Here is a 20,453-nt window from a genome sequence, read left to right as displayed (position 1 = left end):
TGCCTGTAGCTTAAAGAAGGCTATTTACTAGGCAAATTAAGAGACAAAGGAATTACACACACACTGCTGCGAGTAGGCACTGATTTAAACCAAAGGGGAAGTCGAAAATTTGTGCCGGACCTGAATCCGAGCCCGGCTCAGGTGCTTACTAGGCAGATGCTGTAACCACAGTACACAGAAGACACGGACTCGATTCCCGGCCCGGCACAAATTTTCGACTTTGCCCTTGGATTTAAATCAATGCTCACTCGCAACAAATGTCTGTAATTCCTTTGTGTCTGAATTAATAGCGGCTGCTGCATCAAAATGGTGAGCGTTCTTTCGGTCATGTCCGAAAGAACAGACTACACATATGTACTGTACACGAAGAAAACTGCTGCCGTCTGAAATGCTACTAGGTTGCACTTTATCAGACTCCAAATTGTGTGAATTGCCATTACCCCAAGTTTGAAGAGCGCGTTCTTTTCTTTTTTTTTTTTGTCTTCTATCGAACTTTAAGAAACTTAATACAACTATTAGGCCTTCTCAGAAATAAACATAATGTTTTAAACCGAAATATATGTTTGTTAGTATTAAAGAACCACCTGGGTTTAGTGAAACATGTAAACTAATTTTTTTAAATATTCGTCCTTCCGTTTAACGAAGTTAACATGCTTATCTACTTAAATGTACAGCATGTGTGGTTCAAATACTGTGAAAGCAAGATCCCTTTACTAAAAAAAAGTTTTCAAACTGAAACGTTCTTATGGAGTGAATGGTGGAGATGTTAATATCACATACAGTAAGATTCCTTAGCCCTAAAGTTTCTGCAACTGGAAGAGTACCTCTTGGAGTCCACATGTCACAGAGAGATTGTCCTAAACCAGTGCAACAATCATACAGCATGTAATGGTTTATATGCTTTGTATTATCAACAAATTAGGATACATTACCAGAATATGTATTGAAAGGAAGATTTCAGTACAGGTAATTTCTTTTATGTCTTACTTTTGGTAATCTACATTGTTCTAAGCCCACGCTATGGTGTAGGTCTTTCCCAATGTCTCGTGTAAATGAATGAGTGTTTCCTGCTACACCCTGTAGCCCGTGCTCGGCGAACAAAACCATGGAAGCTTTGTGTTTGGGACTTTACATTTATCTGCATACAAAGTAGCCACTGTGAGGTCATGGCTTTCTCTGGGTTTCTCCATAGAGTGATGCAAATAAGCACTGGTTGCCAGAACTTGAAGTTATCGCTAAGAGACAATGGCATCAAACGATGGAGAAATAAAATGATTTACTGGTATTTACAAGACTGCCGCTACACTGACGCAGTTACTTTGTAGAACTATTTAGTTATCGCTAAATAATACTTTATCGCTGATTTAAATCCGAACTATATTTTAATGGATATGGTTTGGCTCTTAATATATTTTGCGTTAGGTGCTGCACGTACCAGTATAATTGTTGTGCAGAAAATTAGTTTTCCATGCTAAGTAAAAGTAGACACGTGATTTAGGAGTTAGGTATTTTACAAGTAATGAGAATATGGTGGGTCGCGTGTTCGAACCCAGTCACTACTTAAATTCTGAACAAAAATAACCAGAAACAGCGGCTGAAGACTTCCGGTATGAGGAGTCGCCCTTGTTACCGGGTGGGAAGCTGCTATTCAAAAGCGGAACAATCTGCAATTATCAACGGCATAACGATGCATAATGTATATCCACAGAAAATGTGGCGGGAGAGGACCGCCCAGGGCGAAGTAACCTGGAGATAAAGACTGAACACCCAATGAAAGGGTAACAGACTACGAGTCGGAGAGTAGAATGTCAGAAATCTTAATGTGCCTGAAAAAAAGGAAATAAGAAGACTCGGCTAGAAACAGTGGGGATCACTGAAGTGAAATGGAAAGATACGGACTTCTGCTCCGACGAATATGGAGCAATATCCTCAGCAGCAGAAAATAGTAAATGGGAGAAGTGTTCGCTATAATTAGAAAGGTAGGGCAGGGATCCCTTCCCTGTGGTTTATAATGGAAGCAAGATTGAAGAAAAATCGAGAGACGTACATAGGATTTGTCGACTTGGAAAAAGCATTCGACAGTGTAAAATCGTGCCAGATATTCGAAATCCTTAGGAAATAGGCGTAAGCTATAGGGAAAGACGGGTAATATGCAATATGTTCAAGAACTAAGAGGGAATAATAAGACCAAGAACGAAGCGCACTGATTGAAAAGGGTTTAAGACAGGGTTGTTGTATTTCATCCTTACTGTTCAATATATACAAGCTATGACGGAAGTAAATGAAAGGTTCAAGAGTGGGATTAAAATTCATGGTGAAAGTATATCGACATTAAGATTCGTTGATTATATCGCTAACCTCAGTGAAAGTGAAGAAGAATTACAGGATCTGCTGAATGGAAGAACAGTTTGCGATGAGTACAGGATATAGACTGACAGTAAATCGAACAAAGATGAAAGTAATGAGAAGTACCAGGAATGAGAACAGCAAGGAATTTAACATCATAATTACTGAAACTTCCTGGCAGATTAAAACTGTGTGCCGGACAGAGACTCGAACTCGGGACATTTGCCTTTCGCGTACAAGTGCTCTACCATCTGAACTACCCAAGCACGAGTCATTACCCGTCCTCACAGCTTTATTTCCGCCAGTAGCTCGTTTGGACGGTAGGTTTAATCTGCCAGGAAGTTTCATATCAGCGCACACTGCGCTGCAGAGCGAAAATTTCGTTCTGGATCATAATTACTGATCGCGAAGTAGATGAAATTAAGGAATTCTGCTAATTAGGCAACAAAACAGAGCATGACGGAGGAGCAACGAGAATATATAAAGCAAACTAGTACTGGTAAAAAGGGCATTCTTGGCCTAGAGAAGTTTACTAGTATCAAAGAAGTCTTCATCTGAGGGGAAGAACCTGAGAGTGTGCACAGCATTGTACGGCAGTGAGAAATAGACTTTGGGAAAACCGAACAAGAAGAGAATAGAATTTCAAATGTTGTGCTATAGACGAATGTTGAAAATTAGGTGGACTGATAAGGAAGGAATCAGGAGGTTCTGTACAGAATCGGAGAGAAAAGGGATAGATGGAAAACACTGGTAAGAAGAACGGACAGGATGACAGTAAATCTTTTAAGATATTAGAGAATATCTTTCATGGTACTAGAGGGATCTGTAGTGGGTAAAAACAGTAGAGGAAGACAGAGATTGGGATACATCCAGCAACTAATTGAGGACCTACTCTGAGATGGAAAGATCAGCACAGGAGAGGAATTCGTTGCGGACCGCACCAGACCCGTCAGAATACTGATGACACAAAAACAAAAGGCAGGGTGTGTGTTACAGGGGGTGTGTTACTGTGACCAGTTCAGAGATACGATTGTTCTCATCGGAGTTAGCAGCAAATCAACGCTAGTTTAGGTAACATGCTAGTGTCACAACCAGAAGGTAAAGAGATACAATATGTGAGGCAACGAACTGATAATTCAGTTTATAAATGGATATGACAATCTCATAGTCACGGTTGATTTAAAAGCGTTAGTAGGGGAACGAACAGAAGACAAAGTTAATGGAGAATATAGGTTTGATAATAGGAATGAGAGAGGAGAAAGGCTAACTGAGTACTGCAATAAATTTCAGCTACTAATAGCGAATACACTGTGAAATTTAAAATTTTCCCGGCGAACTGAATATTCAAAAAGATTTCGGGCTTGCAGCCGGTCGTCGTTAGCTCCCATCCACGATTTTGAACAGATTGACGGCGTCGCCATGGGTAGCCCCTTGTCTCCCTTGGTGGCCAACCTTTTTATGGAGGATTTTGAGGAGAGAGCACTTGAATCAGCAGCCCTCAAACCAACTGTTTTTTGGAGGTACGTGAAAGACACTTTCGTAGTGTGGCCTCATGGAGAAGTAAAATTAATGGAGTTTTTAGATCACCTCAACTCCATTCATGAGAACATTCGGTTTACCATGGAATTAGAGAAAAATGGTTGCCTCCCTTTCTTGGATGTGCTAGTTAGGCAGATAGTGATGGCTCTCAGGGGCATTCGGTTTATCGTAAGCCCACACATACTGATTTGTATTTAAATCCGTCCAGCTGCCATTACCCATCGCAAACAATGACTGTACTTAAAACACTCGTACACAGAGCTCATGTAGTGTCAGATGCAGACAGTTTGCCTGAAGAGCTTCCCCATATGAAGAGGATTTTCAAAGAGAATGGATATTCTACCCGGCAAATTAGCAAGGCACTTGCAATTAAGCCAAAGAAACATGGAGTGGAGAAAAAAGAGAGCACGTCTACTAAATCTTTAGCTTTTCTTCCCTTTGTTGGCAACATTTCCCTCAAAATTGGAAGAATCCTCCACGGTTTCGAAGTGAAAGTAATTTTCCGTCCACCCTCGAAGATTTCCGACCTGCTGGGATCAGTGAAAGACGATCTGGTATTGCGGAAGGCGGAAATTTACAAAATACCTTGTCAGTGTGGCATGTCATATATAGGACAAACATTGCGAACAGTAGAAGAACGTTGCACTGAACATTTGCGCTGTACTCGCCTTTTGCAACCTAGTAAGTGTGCAATTGCTGAGCACTGCATTTCCACTGGACACTCAATGGAGTATGACAAGACAATAATTTTGGCCACAGCAACATCCTTTTGGGACTCCGTCATAAAACAATCGGTGAAAATTCGCATGACAGACAATCTCATCAACCGTGACAATGGCTACCAGCTAGATAATGCATGGAACCCCGTCATCTCTAAGATCTGCTCCAGACGAAGACGTCAGAGTACTCCGATGGCCGCGGCAATTGACAACGCCGAAGACAGCTGAGTTCTACAGTTCCACCAGCGAAGGCGCTGCTGGCGGGCGGAGTGGTTCGTCTCTCCATATGATTTTGACGCATGCGCAGAATACTCGCTGCACGCTATATATTACGGAACGTAGGGCGTCTTCGTCAGTCTTCGATGGCTCACCTGAGGATGGCTGGCAGTTGTCCAGTCGAAATATCGTGGATGGAAACTAACGACGACCGGCTGCAAGCCCGAAATCTTTTTGAATAGCGGATACACTGTTCCAAAGTCACGACAGGAGAAGGTATATTTGGTAAAGGCCAGGAGATATGGGAAGACGCCATCTGGATTTCTTTATGCCTTCAGAGAAGGCATTGGATTTTAAGAGTTACCCAGGAGCTCGGATCACAATTTAGTAATGAAAAACTGAGGGTTAAGAGAGTTGCCCAACTCAACCAATGTGGATAAAAGCGGGACACTGAAATAATGGGGCATGTTTTAATTCATTTGAAGTTCTCTGAGTCTGTAGCTAATGCGATAGTAAATATCACAGTAGGCAGTTCACTTGAAGTGGAAAGGATATTTCTATAAAGGTCAATCCCAGAAGTAGGACAGACAAACATATTTTCAAGGAATATAACTGCTAACGAATTTTGTGTAACAGAGTAAACACCAGTTCCTGAGGGTGTCCATCGTCGTCAGTGTGTGCACACGCAAATGACTTTGGGGAATCTAGATGTTACGATTTAATAGCGTCTCTCCTGGTATGGTATGTGGTGTCCAAGAATTAGTCAGGCTACCAGGAACTGTGTCTGCTACACTTTAGCAGCAGCTCCGATGGCACTTCTGCCCGACACTGACAGTGCAAGCTGTGTTGGCTGCCGGGGCGATAGTTGCTGACTATACAGCGCTTTGTTCACTGGCAGCCACCATGTCATTGAGGCCTCTCATATGCTGCAGTCCAGCCTCTGTATTAAAATGGATAAAGATTGTTGTACACAGGAATGTTTCCTTAAAAACTTGTGAAGCGGTTCCAGTCAAAACTGTCCCTAGAGCCCACGTCCAGGCAGCGAAGCGTCTCCTTATTATGACCTACGAACAGGCGATTACTCCACCGCCTTCGGGACATGGCCCGATCGCGAATAACATTACTCTCAATTTCAGACCCCATTGCAGCTCTATCTAATGTTGGGTACAGAAAAATCTCGCCAAAATGAAAATTTCAGCTAAATATGCACAAGAAACTATCGCTGCAAAGAAAGGGCAAGCAAAGCTGAGGCTATGCTGGAAGAAGCATTCAGCCGCTACAGAGACTGGAGCAGCTACTTCTAAAGGAGAAGACGAAGACGTTAAAGCTAATGCGAACAGTGTACTTATGAAAACAGAACATGGAGATACTGGAGAAGAAGCAGAAGAGGATAATTATGATGAGAAGTATGGGGATTCTAGTGATGATAATGAAGATGAAGGTAACAATGAAGAAGAAGAAAACGAAGAAGAACGAGAGAACGACTATGATGAGGAATACGACGTTCACAACTGGAAGGTTGTCTCCGGTGAATCGCCAGCAAGTCTCTAGTTCTCGTATATCCGCTGAATTGGTGGAGCGACTAATTTCTAGTAGCTTTTAAAGGGATCGTCAATAATTTGCGTGATAATGAAATAAAACCTAATGACAAGGAAGTTCCAGGACCACTGATTATTGTTTGAAGTTTACAATGGCTGCAGGAAATAAAGTGAAAGAATTGCAGAGTGGTAGGTTGCAAAAAGAACATTAAGTCTTAAATAAAGAAATCAAGTGCTTAAATGAATAATGATGAATTTACTCCATTGGCCGCATGCTTCCTAAATTGCCTGTTCAAGCAAAACTAGGTAAGATAAAGATACTGGTGGAAACTTGTCTCAACAACTCCGGCTTCCAAGGGATTTTTGTTGGACAAACGCAGTTTGACGTATCAACAAAAAGTCTGCTTGTGGTAGGCATTCTTGTCATTTAGCTACGCCAAATGTGTTACAAGCATGGAAATGTGTGTGGATGAATGGTGAAGTAGCCGAAACTCCAGTTTGTGAGCATCAGATGTCGTCAGTGCGATTGTTATTCGAATGACTTTGTTTATTCCTCAATCTCTCATCGACAAGTACACTTGAAGCTGCAAGTCAGATCAGCGGTAATGCTCATGTGTGTTTTTACAATGTAACGAAACTAATTTTTAAGTATTTTGATGAATTTAATGTGTGGTACCAAAATCGAACTATGTTCATCTACTAACCTATAATTTATTTTAGTAGGTTCAAAAAGCCAAACCATGTGTATTTTAATAAGCAATACTGGCAATTTATATGTGTAAATGTTTAATACGAGATTCCATTGCGCTTGAAAAGTGTGGGACAAGTATGAAACTTCGGCGACCAACAAGTAATCAACAAGTGCTACTTAATGTACAACTTCAATTGTATGGCCATAGATATCGACTTTCGCATCTGTCTTGTTGCGTCATTGTTTTTGGCAACGTTTCATAGCCGTCTTGTTCCAGCACCACCTGTAGTCATATTGTGTTGAATATTAACATAGCAGTTCACCTAATGTATTATGACGTATTATGACAATATGCAGTTTAATTGATACATTATATTAAAGTAAAACAGTCAGTACACCTTCTCCATTCCTTCCTAAAAGTGTTTTTTTTTTTTCTCCCATTTCGGTTGTCTTCTGGCTACGTTGTCTTTCAGTGTGTGTTTCACATCTTGTATTTTGATTAGATTTTGGCGTTATTTAGTAGCTGATTATAGAAAATATAGTCTGCAAACAATCTAGAAGGCCTTAGTATCTTAGTTCCGATTGGTAAACATTGCAACATTTCTCAGAAGTTCGTATTGTACTTAGCGTCTACTATGCCAAGTTCACATCCATATAAAAAGCGATATTAGGCTGTTAATGACATTGATTGCATTTTCTGAGTTTGTTCTATGAACTACGAATAAAATAGACGGAAATGACAAAATCTTTAAGTATTTTACACCTGGAGATTCCAGTGGAGCACTTAGCATCATAGAACAATTTAGATACGGAAAATGTTTTGTTTAAGGCAAAACATTGTGATACTTGAAGTAAACATCGCATTTTTTGAGGTGCTCCCTTTTGTTTCAAACATTTTGGACTAGGAAAGTACATTGTTACACTTAACAAAAACCATAGAACATTTGTGATAGGAAAAAAATTACTTCGAGTATTGTTATGACTTTTGTTATGTATGGTACATAAATCGAATTTCGCACATCGGCTGCTGCTGCTTAACCTGATACAAACATTGTTTATGTGTGTGTGTGTGTGTGGGGGGGGGGAACTCAAAAAAGATGAAGCAAGTGTCCTATAGAAAGTCTTGCTGTACTACTTCTCCGGAATATCGAAATGCCACCCACTTCCATTTTCACGTGTAGACTATTGTACTCTGACGTACCTGTCACCCCACGGTGTCTGAGTTTGCTACGGTCGCAGGTTCGAATCCTGCCATGGGCATGGATGTGTGTGATGTCCTTAGGTTAGTTAGGTTTAAGTAGTTCTAAGTTCTAGGGGACTGATGACCACAGATGTTAGGTCCCATAGTGCTCAGAGCCATTTGAACCATTTGTGTCTGAGCTTTCCATAGACTTTCAACCCCGAAGGGGATATCCCGGCCAATAAATGTCACACTATCATTTCATTTTCATGGCATAATGAAGAACATCTCTGTAGACGTAATTTCCTACGCATCCAGATATTCTTTTAGCTATCTGCATATTTAAAAATCTAAAACAATAAGGTCAGCCAAAGGTGCAGCAACGTAACTGTATCATTTCACTTATGAGCAATTTAAAACGTACTGCAGTCTTGAATATTGACTAATCTTTCCTGAAGCCACGTTATGTACCATCTACATGATTCTGGTTATTCTCTAAGGTATATTCTACATATGGTGTGAATCAGTTTTCAGTAGGTTTGTTTCTGGCTGCAAGTTAACATTAATTATTCCTTTAATAATAACTCAGAAGGAAAAGACTACGCACAGATATTATTGCCTTGCAAGTACTAGAATATAGAAAGTTGAATTTTGACCCTTTACCATCTACTTCGATTTTAACACAAATTTTCAAATACTATGTCCGACAAAAAGACACCCAAAAGACGTGGTCAGATGTCAGCGTGACTTCATTCACGTACACATCGTCAGCAGGCGTGTGTTTAGTGTTGCAATTCTCTGTGACAGATAGAACAGCCACTAGAGTGAATTAGTGTCGGTCATGTATAATCTTGTTACTAGGCCTGGTAGGGCATATAAGGGGAGTAAACACCATCATACGTTGACGGATCACTCTGAAGGATACGGAGGTTTTGTGTAACCGTCAGAGATAGCGTTATCAACAGCTCACAGAATTCAAAAGGTGCCACATTGTGGGTGCCTGGCTGGGCGAATAGAGGAATATCTAGATTTGTGGAGTATCTGGATACGACAGTGGCCCGATATCGGATCCATGAGAACGTGACAGCAGGCGTACTCGTCAAAGTTCCAGTTGATCTTGTATGACTACTACGAGCGAGGTTCACCGTATTGCACACCAACCACATCACAACCCCTTCACGTCTCCACCTGCTATCCGAGAACACGTAACGGCCTCCCTACAACATTCTGTGTCATCTTGCACGATGGGTCAGAGACTAGCAGCAGCCAGAATAGGGAATTACCGTCCGCACAAAGGCTGCCATTAACACAACAACACAAAGGGTTGCATCTGGAGCAGTACTTGACCGCGAAGCAAGCAGTGCTGACAAATAGCGCTGCTTTGTGTCCAGCGATGAATCACGGTTCTGCACTACCCTAGATGATCATCGCCAGCAATTATGGCAGCGGCTTAGGGAGAGGCCCCTTCCTCTCAATATTCTGAAGGGGCTTAGCGATGTTACTGGTTGCGTTATGTAACACGTGGCTCTATGAACTGTCTGTGTGATGTTGAGATAGTTCCGTGGCCAGCGAGATATCCAGTTATGTCCCAATAGGACACGTGTGGGCCCAGCTTTGACGTCAATTACGCCACAAGATATCACGGACCAGTCACAACGGTTGTGGACCAGCTTGCCTTAGGAAAGGGTACAGTGGCTTCAGGACACCCTCTCAAACGAATGAATGCCTGAATTCACGCCAGTAGAGAGCCACGTCACACTGATAAATAGGTTCATATTGTCAAGTTCTTTGTAAATTTAACTCTACATTATACTCACCGAAGTAACGTCAGATAATACCCTCCGAATCCGAGAGGTTTCTGTTGTGGCGTAACAAGCTCGCTACGCCACACTGAGAAGGAAGCCGAAAGGCACGCGTACACACACGCCGACAGGCGTCAAGTCTGGAACAGGATACGTAATGACTGCTATAAAGAAAATACGTATCTTTGGAATATACTTAACTTTTAATGCTTCCTTTGGTACATCTCTCTTGACTATACAGATGAGACTCGTAAGATACAAGCACTGTGACAATTGGCGCCTAGCTAAGTCGTAGCCATTAACTTAGCTGAAGGCTATTCTAACTGTCTCTCGGCAAATGAGAGCAAAGGCTTCGTCAGTATAGTCGCTAGCAACGTCGTCGTACAACTGGGGCGAGTTCTAATACGTCTCTCGAGACCTGCCGTGTGGTGGCGCTCGGTCTGCGATCACACAGTGGCGACACGCGGGTCCGACATGTACTAATGGACCGCGGCCGATTTAAGCTACCACCTAGCAAGTGTGGTGTCTGGCAGTGACACCACAGTTTCATTTCGTTTCCTCCTTGTCTTCTGGTTCTGGATCAAGCTACACACACAAGGTGGTCCACTGATAGTGACCGGGCCAAATATCTCACGAAATAAGTGTCAAACGAAAAAACTACAAAGAACGAAACTCGTCTAGCTTGAAGGGGGAAACCAGATGGTCCTATAGTTGGCCCGCTAGATGGCGCTGCCATAGGTCAAACAGATATCAACTGAGTTTTTTGCAATAGGAACCCCCATTTTTATTACATATTCATGTAGTACTTAAAGAAATATGAATGTTTTGGTTGGATCACTTTTTTCGCTTTGTGATAGATGGCGCTGTAATAGTCACAAACGTATAAGTACGTGGTATCACGTAACATTCCGCGCGTGCGAATGGTATTTGCTTCGTGATACATTACCCGTGTTTAAATGGACCGTTTACCAATTGCGGAAAAGGTCGATATCGTGTTGATGTATGGCTATTGTGATCAAAATGCCCAACGGGCATGTGCTATGTTTGTTGTTCGGTATCCTGGACGACATCATTCAAGTGTCCGGACCGTTCGCCGTATAGTTACGTTATTTAAGGAAACACGAAGTATTCAGCTACATGTGAAACATCAACCACGACCTGCAACAAATGATGATGCCCAAGTAGGTGTTTTAGCTGCTGTCGGGGCTACTCCGCACATCAGTAACAGACAAATTGCGTGAGAATCAGGAATCTCAGAAACGTCGCTGTTGAGAATGCTACATCAACATCGATTGCACCCGTACCATATTTCTATGCACCAGGAATTACATGGCGACGACTTTGAACGTCGTGTATAGTTCTGCCAATGGCCACAAGAGAAATTACGGGACGATGACAGATTTTTTGCACACGTTCTGTTTAGCGACGCAGCGTCATTCACGAACAGCGGTAATGTAAACCGGCATAATACGCACTACTGCGCAACGGAAAATCCGCGATGGCTGCGACAAGTGGAACATCAGCGACCTTGGCGGGTTAATGTATGGTGCGGCATTATGGGAGGAAGGATAATTGGGTCCCCATTTTATCTATGGCAATCTAAATGGTGCAATGTATGCTTATTTCCTATGTAAATTTCTACCGATGTTACTACAAGATGTTTCACTGCATGACAGAATGGCGATATACTTCCAACATGATGGATGTCTGGCACATAGCTCGCGTGCTGTTGAAGCGGTATTGAATAGCATATATCATGACAGGTGGATTGGTGGTCGAGGAACCTTACCATGGCCCGCACGTTCAACGGATCTGACGTCCCCGGATTTCTTTCTGTGGGGAAAGTCGAAGGATATTTGCTATCGTGCTCTACCGACAACGCCTGACAACATGCGTCAGCGCATTGTCAATGCATGTGCGAACGTTACGGAAGGCGAGCTACTCGCTGTTGAGAGGAATCTCGTTACACATATTGCCAAATGCATTGAGGTTGACGGACATCATTTTGAGCATTTATTACATTTGCAGGTAATCACACTGTAACAGCACGCGTTCTCAGAAATGGTAACTTCGCAAAGGTACATGTATCACATTAGAACAGCCGAAATGCCCGCTGGAGTGGTCGAGCGGTTCTAGGCGCTACAGTCTGGAACCGCGCGACCGCTACGGTCGCAGGTTCGAATCCTGCCTCGGGCATGGATGTGTGTGATGTCCTTAGGTTAGTTAGGTTTAAGTAGTTCTAAGTTCTAGGGGACTGATGACCTCAGAAGTTAAGTCCCATAGTGCTCAGAGCCATTTGAACCATTTTTGAACAGCCGAATTAAAACGTTCAAACGTACCTACGTTCTGTATTTTAATTTAAAAATGCTACCTGTTACCAACTGTTCGTCTAAAATTGTGAGCCATATGTTGGTGACTATTACAGCACTATCTATCACAAAGCGAAAAACGTGGTCCAACTAAAACATTCATATTTCTTTACGTACTACACGAATATGTAATAAAAATGGGGGTTCCTAGTTAAAAAACGCAGTTGATATCCGTTTGACGTATGGCAGCGCCATCTAGCGGGCCAACCATAGCGCCATCTGGTTTCCCTCTTCAAGCTAGACAAGTTTCGTTCTTTTCAGTTTTTTCGTTTGACACTTACCACGTGAGATATTTGGCCCGGTCACGATCAATGGACCACCCTGTGATGTAATAATTTATTCATGTGAAAGAGCTTCACAAATTGAGCAAGTCAATAATATGTTGGTACACCTCTGGTCCTTATTGCAAGCAGCTATTCTGTTTGGCCTTGATTAATAGAGTTGTGGGATGTACTCCTGAGGGATATCGTGTTAAATTTTGTCCAATTGGTAGACCCGATTACCAAACTGCCAAGCAGGTTGAAGGGCCCTGTCCCTAATGTTCCAATGTTCTCAACTGGAGAGAGATTTGGAGCACTTGCTGACCAAGGTAGGGTTAGGCATGTACCAAGACAAACAGTAGAAACTCTCGCTATGTGCGGACTGGCATTATCTTGCTGAAATGTAAGCCCAGGATAGCTTACCTTGAATGGCAACAAAAAGGGGCGTAGAATATCGTTCAACGTACCGTTGTGCTGTAAGGGTGCCTCGGATGACAATCGAAGGGGTTGTGCTACGAAATGAAATGGCAGCGCGCAACATCTCTCCTAGTTGTCGGGCCGTATGGCGGGCGATAATCAGGTTGCTATGGTAGTAGAATTGTCTTTAGTGATGAGTCGCACTTCGAACTGAGACCCGATGACCAGCTCAATTTGTGAAGATCTTTGTCTTGAATAAATCATCTATGGAACTAAAATCATTTGTTAGTCTGTACATGTACAAAGTCTACCGATTTACGTCCCATTCGGATAGTACATTCGTGGTGCGTCGTTATCTCTCTAATTTTTATTTTTTATTTCTCTATTTTTTTAACCTATGTTCTGGTGCTTCATTTGAGCGAAGAAGGACAGTGTCTTCCCGCACTTCACACTCGTAACTCATAACTTAAGTGTACGAACGCTAGAACTACCTACAAGTGAACAGCAGCGTACACTCTCCTTGGAGAGCGACTGACTGACGCGCGCTGTTTTACTGTTGGCAGACGGGGAGCAGCGGCCGGCCGGCGGACATGAGCGCAAGCGGCGCCCGCCCGCTGGGGCGCAGCAGGTAACGCCGGCATGGCGGCCACCCGGCCGCGGACGCTGATGCGGGTGCGGGCGAGGCGCCGGACCTCCTACCTCGCCCTCGCGTCGCTCCTGGTGCTGCTGGTGGCTCCAGGCGCCGCCCAGCGACGGCCGCTCAACGCCACACTCGCGATCCTCAGGGGCGACTCGCCCGTTGCCTCTGGCGTTGAAAACTACCTGCAAGTGCCGCAGGTCGGTACCGTCCGTCCTAACCTAGTGAAGCTATGTGCTCGACGACTGAATCTAATAACAATACTTGTTGCTTGTGGCAAGGCCCTACTGCAGACTGTTTCCCACTGACATCCCCGGTCCGTTAGGTCACACGGATAGTGTGTGATTGTACCATGCAAACAAGTGTTATGATGGTTTTTGAAATGGTAATCAGCTTGTATTTGGAGTGATAAGGTGCAGGCCATACAAGACTCAAACATTTAGACTTTTCCTATTATTCTTTTTGTTGTGTCGGCAGACTTGCCAACACTACGCACACTAATTGAAAGAGGCGGCCAAGATGCACGCGCTAACTCACGAAGGATGGAGTGAGGTCTGAAACAGGAGACTTAATGAATGCTATAAAGAAAAGTACGTAGCTCCTTTGGTACTTATCTTTTAATCCATCCTTTGTATACATCGTTCTTGATGAGACATCTGGAGATTGTGGCGATACAAGTGAGACTCTTTAGATACAAGCTATCTAAGGCTAATGGCGCCTTGCTAGGTCGTAGACATGAACTTAGCTGAAGGCTATTCTAACTGTCTCTCGGCAAATGAGAGCAAAGGCTTCGTCCGTATAGTCGCTAGCAACGTCGTCGTACAACTGGGGCGAGTTCTCGTACGTCTCTCGAGACCTGCCGTGTGGTGGCGCTCGGTCTGCGATCACACAGTGGCGACACGCGGGTCCGACATGTACTAATGGACCGCGGCCGATTTAAGCTACCACCTAGCAAGTGTGGTGTCTGGCGGTGACACCACACTTTTTATTTCCAGTTTTTAAGAAACGGGATTTCTCAAATCTAGGAAACATCTAAGAACATGCCCCAGAGACACTCAAGACTATTAACAATGATTCACAGCAAAATGTTTTTTGAACGACAGATATATTTAAGAAAATATACAGGGTGAAGCGAACTTCGCGCACTCGAGCTCCGCAGCACGACTCCTCACATGGAAGCCATAAAAAAATGTCTGTCACAAAATTTCGTCTGGCGAGTATATCCGGCAGAAAAACGACGTTAAAGAGTGACAATCTGGCAACACTATAACAACACGTATGGTAACTACCTCAGACAGCACAATTTAATCGTGCCGCACAGTTTGCGCAGTGTATAGAGCTTTGGGTTAGCACGGAGGAGGTTGAGAGTTCAATCCTGGGTTGGGGTGCATTTTTTTTATTTGCTAATTTCATTATGACATTTTATATTGTAATATAAACTGTTTCTTATGTCACATGTACCGTAAATTTACAACATTTTGTAACGCTGAACACAACAAACACATGGTTAGACAAATAAGAAATACACAGTTGAAACAATTAATGGGGCCGTGGTGATAACACATACAAATAGTAGCCGAGTTTGGAGATTATTCGCAAAGCACATTGCTAGTCCTACTGGCAACGTAAGGCCCAAAGGAAATGTAATGGACCTAAACGAGGCAAGAATAATAGTTGGTACTAATCTATGTGACCATTAGCGGAGGGTACAAAGAAAACAGGTTTCGCTTCTAATAGAGGAAGTGGTGCGAATAAATTCGAGCCCACGACGTGGAAAGGGCATCTTTCAGAACAGACCACTGTTCCATTTCTACGATTGTCTTATGTAGGTTCAAATATTTCCAGAGGATCCGCTGCAATCACTGTTGATGATTAAGATGCCAGATACCATACCACTTGGACTTCATTTACCAAATAAAAAACGTATTCTTGAACCCAGGATCGAACCCTCGACCTCCTGCATGCTAACCCAAAACTCTGTCTACTGCACCAACTGTACAGCATAACTCTGATATGTTGACAAAGCTAGTTACTGTACATGTGGTTACAGTGTTGCCAGATTGCCACTCTTTAACGTCCTTTTTCTGCCTAACGTACTCGCCGGACGAAATTTTGTGACAGACATTTTTTGTCGCTGCCATGTGTGAAATCGCGCTGCGAAGCCCGAGTACGCGAATTTCGCTTCACCCTGTATATCTAATCCTTGTGCAGCTATGGACTTCTATACCAGTTCTGCTGCGCTATTATCCAGGCACTGCAGACGTGTATACGCATATAGCTTGTCTTTTTCTACAGTGCTATGGACGTCTGTATGCATCCTGAGCTACCGACCACTGCGGACGAATTACTTCCACAACACGGCGAATAAAAGTGTTTCGAGTATTTATCACACCAACTCACGTGTCTCATTGCCTGCCATCATTTGCGAAAAATCTCTTTTCGATATCTTGAATCGTTTGAGGTACGACGATTGCTATGACACATGATTCTGCATGCACAACCATGTGAACGGACACGTCGCACGCGACCGTCCGTCGGATATAAAACCCGATTGGTAGTAAGAGTAATTCACTAAATTACAGGCCTACATCATTAACATCGACATGCAGCAGGATTTTTGAACATATATTGTGTTCGAACATTATGAATTACCTCTAAGAAAACGGTCCACTGATACACAGTCAACACGGATTTAGAAAACATCGTTCTTGTGAAACACAACTAGCCCTTTACTAACATAAAGTGTTTAGTGCTATTGACAACGGATTTCAAATTTATTCCGTATTTCTGGATTTCCGGAAGGCTTTTGACACTGTACCACACAAGCGGCTTGCAGTGAAATTGCGTGCTTCTGGAACATCGACTCATTTATGTGACTGGATTCGTGATTTTCTGTCAAAGAGGTCACAGTTCGCAGTAATTGACGGAGACTCATCGAGTAAAACATTAGTGATTTTTGGCGTTCCCCAAGACAGTGTTATAGGCCCTTTGCTGTTTCGTATCTATATAAACGATTTGGGAGACAATCTGAGCAGCCGGTTTAGGTTATTTGCGGATGGGAAATGGGAAATTTGTGGTATGGTCTTATGGGACCAAACTGCTGAGATCATCGGTCCCTAACCTTACGCACTACCTAATCTAACTTAACTTACCCTACGGACAACACACACACACACACACCCACGCCCGAGGGAGGACTCGAACCCCCGACGGGGAGAGCCGCGCGGACAGTGACAAGACGCCCTGGACCGCGCGGCTACCCCGTGCGGCGTTTGCAGATGACTCTGTCGCTTATCGACTAGTAAAGTCATCGGAAGAGGGAAACAAATTGCAAAACGATGTAGAAAAGATATCTGTATGGTGCGAAAATTGGCTATTGACCCTAAATAACGAAAAGTGTGAGATCATATACATGAGTGCTAAAAGGAAACGGTTAACTTAAATCAGTCAAATCTAAAGGCCGTAAATTCAACAAAATACATGGGAATTATGATTAAGAACAATCTCAATTGTAAGAACACTTAAAATGTTATGGGGAAAGCTAACCAAAGGCTATGTTTTATTGGCAGGACACTTAGAAAATGTAACAGATCTACTAAAGAGACTGTCTAAGCTACGGTAGTCTGTCCTCTTTCAGAATGCTGCTAAGGCGGTGTGGGATCCTTGCTAGATAGGATTGACGGGGTACATAGAAAAACTTCACAGAAGGGCAGCACGTTTCGTAGTATTGCGAAATAGGGGAGAGAGTGTCACCGAAATGACAGAGGATTTGGAGCGATCATTTTCTTTTTTAAAAAAGAAGCCAACTTTCTTCTCCGAATGCGAAAATATTTTGTTCACGCCGACCTACATACGGGGAAACTATCGCCGTAATAAAATAGGAGGAATCAGAGCTCGCGCGGAAAGACGTAAGTGTTCGTTTTTTCTGCGCGCTATGCGAGATTGGAATAATAGAGAATTCTGAAGGTGGTTCGATGAACCCTCTGCCACGCACTTCAGTGTGATTCGCAGGGTATCCGTGTAGAAGTAGATGTAGAACTCGAGAATAGAATGAGGAACCGTTCTGCTCTCAGTTTGTAATAAAATTGCGACGTCTTATCTACATTTTATTCACTGCAACATATGAGCTAAAATCTACCATAAGCAAAGTTTACACACTACGTTTTTCCCTCTGTAAACTATAAAATTTCGTTCACTACTTCACGTAATTCCATGTAGCGCTGTAAATATGACAGATAACGAAGAGAAACTCAGATGCTTGTCCAGTGGCCGGCCGAAGTGGCCGTGCGGTTAAAGGCGCTGCAGTCTGGAATCGCAAGGCCGCTACAGTCGCAGGTTCGAATCCTGCCTCGGGCATGGATGTTTGTGATGTCCTTAGGTTAGTTAGGTTTAACTAGTTCTAAGTTCTAGGGGACTAATGACCTCAGCAGTTGAGTCCCATAGTGCTCAGAGCCATTTGAACCTTGTCGAGTGAAGAGATAAGACTGTAATATGTGCACAAATAATTTATTTTTTGCACCTAATGATTTTCGAAAAATTGTGTAACACTCCGATTTTATGTATCCCGCTCGATCGGGATCTGAATAGCAGCCCAAATAATAATTAATTAATGTGACCGTGTACCTAATGGGGCTGGCAATCGGATTTGACTGCCACGGAGTTGTTACATTCCATTTTTGTCCTTCTCAAATGCTGTAATAATGAAATGTCTAGTGACAAGAAAAACGCCAACACAGCTTCACTAATCAAGACCTATATTCGTCTCAAAAACACAAGAAAAGGAGACAGCCACTGCCTTCGTCATACATATTTAATAACGGCTAATCTCAGCACAGGCCTCTTCGTTATTCATTATTGTCACACGCTAAATACAATCACTGCAATCCAACACTGCAATCCAAATGATGCCGGCGCGGTAGACGCGAAACCACAAATATCGGCACAGAAATATCACTGATCACTCACGTAATTATACTTTTTCACTTTCCCGTATTATTCTAACACAAAGGGGTTAAACCGCGGCGATGGCCACTCCCTTTGTCGGTAAGCCTTGTATCACAGCAACCGGCCTCCGCACGGCTCGCCCGCAACCTGGGAACTGACTCAACTCACACTCGCTCTCGCAACCCGACACTATCGATTGTTTGCCCTATCGACCTGTGCCGAGTGCAAACTTATAGTAAGGGCCTACGGACCCCTTACAATTGGATGATAAGTATTTCATAACGTCCGGAACCCCGTCTCTCAGCACGGGTACCAGCATCTGGAGAGCAGTACGGCGCCGGTCGGGATGGCCAAGCGGTTCTAGGCGCTACAGTCTGCAACCGCGCGACCGCTACGGTCGCAGGTTAGAATCCTGCCTCGAGCATGGATGTGTGTGATGTCCTTAGATTAGTTGGGTTTAAGTAGTTCCAAGTTCTAGGGGACTGATGACCTCAGAAGTTAAGTTCCATAGTGCTCAGAGCCATTTTTGAGCAGTACGGCCGTAACATAAACATGGAATGCGAAGAGCACGTGTGTAGCAGCGAAAGGGTTCATTGAGCCAAAATCAGAGGCATTTGGTTACAGTTTCGAAAGACAATTACAAGGAGCTTTCAGTACAAGCGTTACGTAGCTGAGTGGGTAGTCTAGGACGCGGGTTCGATTCCCGGTACTGCCAAGGATTTGTCCTTGGTGGGAAGACTGTTACGGGGTCCACTCACCTTCGTAAGGGCAATTGGGGAGCTACCTGACTGATTAGTAGCAGCTCCACGAACTCGAGAGTCTGCAAAGGCGCCAGGAGGGGAGTGTGCTGGGCACATGCCCCTCCGTGCTGCATCCACGTGTCACCACAATGACATGGCGGCCAGTAGACATCCCTTGGACCTCCACAGCTTGGACGAGGAGCTGGTATATATAGAATTGCGGCAATCTTTTTAAATTCAATATGTCAACAGTTACCACAGTCACAAAAATTTTAAAATGATTAACTCACCACAAAGGAGAAACAAATGCTTTGGTTAACAAATTCACAGAATGGTTAGAAGAGGGCTAAAATTTAATGGATTATCCAAGGGAAGGTTACGAACTTTAGCCCAGGCCACGTATCAAACAGTTAAGGGGTTCAGCGCAGCCTTTGAAACATACAGGGGTTAAAAATCCTATAGCATATACAAATTACAGATTGCATGTGGGTGTATGCACTCGGAACTGGAGAACATTTGCCCATTTAATACACAAAACAAGCTGACAAATGAATACACAAATATTTTAAAATAATTTGAACACCTGATCATTCAGAATGAAATACAGATATAGTTCTTAAGAATGAAGACATGAGTGCTTTGAATACAAGAGATAAAGCGAGGTTTGAACCCTTGGGCATAAAAATTAAGGCACAAGCACAGAATTTAAAGAGTCTCTATATTAAATCAGATAATAACTGAAGTATAGACGGCCGCAGTGTGACCCTCCCCCTCCCCTCTTACAACTGCCTTGAAAATAACTCGGGAATGTTCTGATTGCCAAGCATGCTGATCCACCTCTAAAACCAAGCCAAATAACGGCCGCTAGAGAGAGCTACAGACACAATCGGCGTGAACCCAAGTCTCAGCAAAGAACAGAGGCTTCCACAAATCTCATCCAACACTTAATCACACGCAAAAGAAATACCACTTATTTCTACGCCGGAACCCGGAGGAGCAAAAATGCTGGCAGCGCAACATCCATGAACCAGCGGACCAGAAACGGGTACTGGCCG

The 20,453-nt window shown here is 43.3% G+C and overlaps 2 protein-coding genes across 2 annotated transcripts in view; both read left to right on the top strand.

Annotated features, from left to right (window-relative positions):
- Window positions 1-20,453, top strand: part of LOC126235196 (phospholipase B1, membrane-associated-like) — a 270,467-nt gene that overhangs the window by 54,063 nt on the left and 195,951 nt on the right. Inside the window, exon 2 of the mRNA XM_049943928.1 lies at window positions 13,641-13,914. Coding sequence (XP_049799885.1) covers window positions 13,717-13,914 — 198 coding nt within the window. The 5' untranslated portion in view covers window positions 13,641-13,716. The remainder of the gene's footprint in view (window positions 1-13,640; window positions 13,915-20,453) is intronic.
- Window positions 6,006-6,371, top strand: LOC126239044 (acidic leucine-rich nuclear phosphoprotein 32 family member B-like). The gene has a single exon (XM_049947834.1). It carries the CDS (start codon window positions 6,006-6,008, stop codon window positions 6,369-6,371), a length of 366 nt encoding a protein of 121 aa, XP_049803791.1.

Source organism: Schistocerca nitens, chromosome 1 (assembly GCF_023898315.1).
Source record: "Schistocerca nitens isolate TAMUIC-IGC-003100 chromosome 1, iqSchNite1.1, whole genome shotgun sequence".
NCBI lineage: Eukaryota > Metazoa > Arthropoda > Insecta > Orthoptera > Acrididae > Schistocerca > Schistocerca nitens.
Note: the sequence above shows the minus strand (reverse complement) of the source record. Positions and strands in the feature narration are given on the sequence as shown.